Source organism: Vigna umbellata, chromosome 1 (assembly GCF_029865625.1).
Source record: "Vigna umbellata cultivar VRB3 chromosome 1, Vumbellata_1.0, whole genome shotgun sequence".
NCBI classification, from domain to species: domain Eukaryota; kingdom Viridiplantae; phylum Streptophyta; class Magnoliopsida; order Fabales; family Fabaceae; genus Vigna; species Vigna umbellata.
The window spans coordinates 91573063-91579177 of NC_142165.1; the positions used below are offsets into that span (position 1 = coordinate 91573063).

The 6115-nt window shown below is 33.4% G+C and overlaps 1 protein-coding gene across 1 annotated transcript; it reads right to left on the reverse strand.

The window, feature by feature from the left end:
* Window positions 1-422: 422 nt before the first annotated feature.
* LOC124841923 (U-box domain-containing protein 30-like) lies at window positions 423-3129 on the reverse strand. The gene has a single exon (XM_047318304.2). It carries the CDS (start codon window positions 2417-2419, stop codon window positions 1088-1090), a length of 1332 nt encoding a protein of 443 aa, XP_047174260.2. The 5' UTR covers window positions 2420-3129; the 3' UTR covers window positions 423-1087.
* Window positions 3130-6115: the final 2986 nt, after the last annotated feature.

Sequence of the window (6115 nt, forward strand, 5' to 3'; positions counted from 1 at the left end):
CGCCAGAATGAGTGTTGGAACAGAGTGGGATGTTATCCGATTTGGAGGTATTCCTAAGGCCAAACAGCTATTCAACGTTCCTATTCAGTGAAAGCTATATCCTTTCTTTTCTTTCTTTTCCAATCATCCAGAGATTCAGTGAGAAGTAATTTTACATTGGGCTTTGTCCTCAAATTGTGGCACAAAAAGGATGAAAGTTAGCATACATGCATCCATATGTCCACACTCAAACGTCAACTCATCCAATAAATGTAGTAAACTCAACCACATGTGATGAATACTTCACCTGCTATCTCTCTGCTGTCCACGCCTTTCACTGTTTCTTTTCACCTCTCCTGTCATTTCGCTGCCTTCACACTAAAACTTAATACCTGAACAACGATGCTGATGTAGTTTCTTCACTTGGAAAGGACACACAATAATTGTCATAAAAGAATTAATAATATCAATATAGCTTGCGTCAACATATTGCAGGTGCAGTGCATAATAAGAATGGTTATTTCCATTGTACAGATTAAATGAAAATTGAAAGCCGAAGGGACTCTCCATCTACATGTTTGATGTCAAAACCAAAAACCCCAGTATTCTTCTAAACGGAAAATTGGAGGCCTAAACCCCCCCAAGGGGAAAAAGATACAATACAATGAAGCCATGGAGCAAAACAACTCCTCAATTATGACAATTGAAATTACAAGCCCCCCCCCCACATCAGCTGTGAATGTGATCCCTCTCCTAATAGAATCTTTATCCAACAACAGCATGATTTCTTTCATCCCTATACCCCCCAAAAAGTTATATAAACAATTTCAGCATCTTCTAGATGGGGCTTATTGAGAAAACATTGGACAAGAAGGAACACACAAAAGTGAACCCACTTAAGCAAGTTGTGTCAATGTCCTTCATTCAAATATCAATTGTTCGAATCAAAACACAAAAGGTATATATACAGGAGATTTGCATTTCGCACCACTATCCCCATTCCAACTTCTGGGGTTCTTTAGCTCTGTAGTCTGTGAAGTAGCTGGTCTCTGCTTCTCTTGCCCTACAAATTTACAAACTGTTGATACAACCAGGTTAATACTCATGGTCATTGAATGGTTCTAGTAAGTTTGCACTTGGAAATGAAGATTGTATCTGAATAATTCAAACTACACAACTTCAAAAGCTCAGCCGACTGTTGTTTCAATATAGGATTGCAACCGCTTTGGATCACAAGGAGAAGCTTTGCAGCAAGTCCTGCTTCCACAGCGATCAAAGAGCACTCCTCAGGTGCCAGCTTGCACACAGACCACAGTATTGATAACGCATATTGAGTACAGTTTTCTGAGACCCGCATCAACAGTTTCACCATAACGTGTATCGTATTAGAACAGTTCTTCAAAGCTAATCTTCCTTCGGGAACAGAAGCCAGTGCATCCAAGATAGAAAGAGCCAATTCCAAACATTCGGGCTCCAAACCAGACAACAACTCAACCAATTGAGAAACAGCCCCAATGCTTACCAGTAAACTCTTAACTTCTGAATGCAAACACACTGTTCTGAGGAGCCTCAATCCAGGGCAGATTCCATTTGAATGCCTCTTGTCTTTAACGAGCCTCATCAATCCAACCAAAAGACTATGGCTCCTGAAAATCTCCAACTTGAAATCCTTCCCTTCAATCAATGTCTCAATCAGCCGCGTGCAATTGATTTTCGTCTCAATTGAACCCTCATTCAAAATGTCCACCATCAGGGAAACCCTTGCAGGCTGCAATAGATTCCTCTTGGACTCACAATCAAGGTTCAAACTCACGAGCACACCAATGACCTCGGAGCCAACCGCATGGGATGTAAAAGGACCGAGCAACGCCGACACCACGGACACTCCATCGCCATCGACCAATGCCTTGCGGGCAGTGGCATGAGCAGCCACCACTTGATGGAGCTCCTTGAGGGCAAGAACACGAGCTTGCCCCTTCACCTTCTTGAGAGTCTCAACAAGCTCCGACACCCTCCCATGGACGTCTTCTGATCTCTTCTTCATCACAAGGTACTTCTGAGAAAACCAGGTGGATATCAAACGGTAGAGAGTGGTGTTTGGTGTGATGGAATCGTCCCAGAGCTCTTGCATTGTGGTGGGGCAAGTGAAGTGTCCCAGACTGAACCATTTGAGAATGTTGGACCTCTCGTAGGTCTGACCCGTGCAAAGAGTCACAGGGTCCTGCATTGGCTCAAGGGAAATTGGGCAAATGAACACAGAGGGAACTTCAGACAAGTCTAACTCTTCAATCATTCTCCCAAGATCCAGTTTTTCACCAACCCCAGTCCCCACAACCCCAGAATCCACGCCGCCCAAAACCCCATCTTTCACCGCCGTGTCCAGATCTAGAATCTGACCCTCGATCCCATCCCTCTTACAAGTAGGCTGAAACATTGCCATTTTCGAAACCCCTCAGAGAAAAAGAAACCAGCTTTGGAGAAAAACCAGAAAATCAAATCACTAAAATGAGAAAACGAAACACCCTTCTGCGGACATTACAGACGTGAAGAGGGTGAAAGAAGAATAAAACTCTCCCGGGGCAGTCTCTCACGAGCAGTTTCCAAGCAACAAACTTGCTTTATTGTAGAAATCACTCTGTTCCTGTTCTCTCTCTTGTAATAAGTTTTTTTTCTCTCTCTCTATCTGCTTTATCTGATCTCTTTCAATGGTCAAAAGAATCATTACCATCATATTTCACATCATAAGCACATAATCAAGCTTGAAAGGGGGGCTTAAATCAGCGAAACAATAAAGAATGTAGACCAATGAAAGAGCAAACAGTGAAGAACAGTAGCCTACTAACCACAATAAGTAAATCAATGGCAGTAGAAAGTTCTAAGAAACAGTCGAAAGAGGCATTGGGGAAGCGAGAAATAATTGAAGAGGCAGAAGGAGAAAATGGAAAGAAGGGTTAGGGAGTGAGAAATCAAGAAGGACCGTACCGGCATGGGGAAGAAAGAGTGGGAAGAAGAAAAGGCATCACTGGCTGGCACTGCCAAAGGGAAAGGCTCATCCTACACACAGCCAGGACTGCCACTGAACACCTCTTCTTCTTTTGGGCAGATTCTTGACTTCTTGTAATCACCCCTCACCAAAGAATAAACAAATTAATTTGGGTAAAATTAAGGTTTAATTACACTTTTTTTAATTTTTAATTTTTTTTTTTCAAAGAACTATTTTTCTTCCACATTTTTTTTAACTTTACAAATTCGTTCTCTTTTTCTGAATATTAATATATTAATTAATTGATTGCGTTACCATAACATAAATTTTAAATGTGACATTGTTTTATTAGTTGTTTATTAATTTTTAAAAGTGTAAAATCAAGTAATAATATTAAAAATAGCATTGAGTATAACATCTTCAAATTAAGGTGTATAATATTTTAGAGTTTAAATACAAAAATAAAAAATTATCAAAAATAAATATTTTTTAATTTTTTTTATCTCAATGGTTTAGTTGAAAATTTAATTTAAAAATAAAACTTGAACTGTTTATTATATTTAAGCATAATGTTATAAATTTAAAATTGATTAGTACAGATGACTATTTTGGGAAAGCTATCAAATAGGTTGATTGTATTGTATTTAGAATACATTTACCTTTATCAAAATATAAGAGCATATTTGTGTTTTAGTTTTTAAACTGCGTGATTATATAATTTATTTTTAAATATGAGAAAAAAAAAGCTTGAAATACAAATATGATAATAATTGTAAATAAAAAACTAGAACATATTATTTATTTAACATTTTTATTATTAAATTTTAAAAAAAAATTATAACAATGAAAATCGTAAAACATTGATTTCATTTATTTAAACTTTATATTAAATTAATTATTTTTTTTTATAAATTCCTGTTATGCATACTATGCACTGATTCTAATTAAACTAAAATTGAAACTAATTTATTCTCATTCCATGTTATGTTTGATTCGTTTGGGAAAAAGACTGAACCATGAACATTTCTACTAACATTTGCATCAGATATCAAGAGAAGAGAGAGAGAATATTGATTTGTTTCATCATTCAAATTTGTATGCAAATGTGTTACCACTCTAAAAAGAGTTTTAATAATGGCTAAAAACCTGTTTGAAAATGGTTGCTTGGTTATCATTATTGTTGTACCCATCATTAAATGTATCATACCACAACAATTGTAATCATAATTTTTTTTCGTGTTTGCTAAATTTTTTTTAATGTGTTTTGTTCATGAGTAATTCAAATGTGTAATACCACAATAAAATAAATCAACATATTATTCATTAATAAACTACAATTTATAAAATAATAGTCTAAGAGAATTTTGTATTAATATATGATTCAATTATTAAATTCTTCATTCATTCGACATTGTCTAATATAAAGAGTATATAAACAACTATAAATTAAATAATTAAAAAAAATAAAATCAAAGTAAAAAAATATAATATTATCAAATATTCAAAATTAATAGATACGCAATATTTTTAATGTCAAATATCAAAAAATAAAATATAATTGCATAAATATTAAATAAGTATATCAAATAAAAATTAAAGAAAGATCAAATAATTATATAAAACGAGTAAAAATGATCAAATTTAATAGAAATAAGTTATGAAACAAAAGATGAAAGAAAAATTAAAATAGTTAGTGATTTAGATTACTTAATAAATTAAAAGTATTTTATTAATATAAAATATGAACAAGTACGGGTACTGATACGGAAAACAACATATATTTACATTGTTATCATTACTCTCATATCCATTATTATAATAATTAATATGGAAATTTCCTATCAATTGAGATAAATTTTAATAATATTAGTGTGAAATAGATTCATTTGTCATGTTTATATATGATTCACGAATCCTTTAAAATTAAAAATTTTACATTTTTTTAAGATAATAATCACTTTTTTCCAAAACTGGTCCACAAAACTCTTTAAAATTAGGAATTTTACATTTCGTAAGATAATAATCACTTTTTTTTTCAAAACTCAATTATTTTTAAAGATCTATTAATCACTATAGTAAAATGTTAAATTATTGATGGAAAAAAAATTATTAATCACTATAGTAGATTACCAATTATTAAAAGATGACATAAATCTCTTTTTCCATAAAAATTTCTTTGTAATGCCTTCAACATTTTCTTATGAGAATGTCCTATATGCATAAGTATTTACGTTAGTTTAAGCTTAGTTAGTCTTAGGTCCAATAAAGTTCATCTTGAAGTAAGTCCAGTTTTGGTTACATTAGGTTAAGTTGAGTTGGTTTCAAGTCAGGTCGAATTAGGTTCACCTAGAATTAAATTAAGTTGATTTTCTTCTAGGTTAAGTTTAGTTGGTCTTAGGTCAAATCAAATCAGGTTTATCTTGAATTGAGTTAAGTTAAGTTTATATTAGATCAAGTTGAGTTGGTCTTAGGTCGAATTAAGTTGAGTTTAGGACAACTCAAATCAAGTTAGACTTACTTTGCCTTATGTCGTGTTGATTCCACATTGGTCAAGTAGAGTAGAGTTGTGTCCATATTAGACCAAGTCTAATTGGACTCATATCAAGTCGAGTCGAGTTGAACTCACCTCAGACCGAATCTAGTTAAGTGTGTCTCAAGAAGACTTAAGTTAAACATATGTCGAATCAAGTTGAGTCAGATCCATGTTAGACGGAGTCAAGTCAGGTTCACATCAAACTGAGTCTAATCAAACCCATATCAAGTCGAATAAAGTCAAATTCATGTTGGATTGGGTCGTGTCGGATCGACATGGAATCAAGAATCGAGTTAAGTTGAGTCATGCCACATCGGAACAAGTTGGGTAAAACCCATGTTACACCAAGTTTAAGCCAAGTCATTTTAAATGAGGTTGAGATAAAATAGATTAAAGTCAAACCTACATCAGACAATGTTGGATTGGATAAAATCCAAGCTGAATTGGGTTAACTCAATCAAATAAGTTAAATTAGACCTTAACCTTCCAATATAAGTTACAAATAATAAAATTAATTAAACATTAATTTATTATTAATGTATAAGTTAACTTGCAATTTCATATTTTAAGTACTTTGTACAATTTTGAAAAGTATTTTTGAGTTAATGGAAGTATTTGTA

What these genes read in the sequence shown, in the direction of transcription:
- LOC124841923 (XM_047318304.2), bottom strand. Translation starts at nt 2,419, where the DNA reads ATGGCAATGTTTCAGCCTACTTGTAAGAGGGATGGGATCGAGGGTCAG.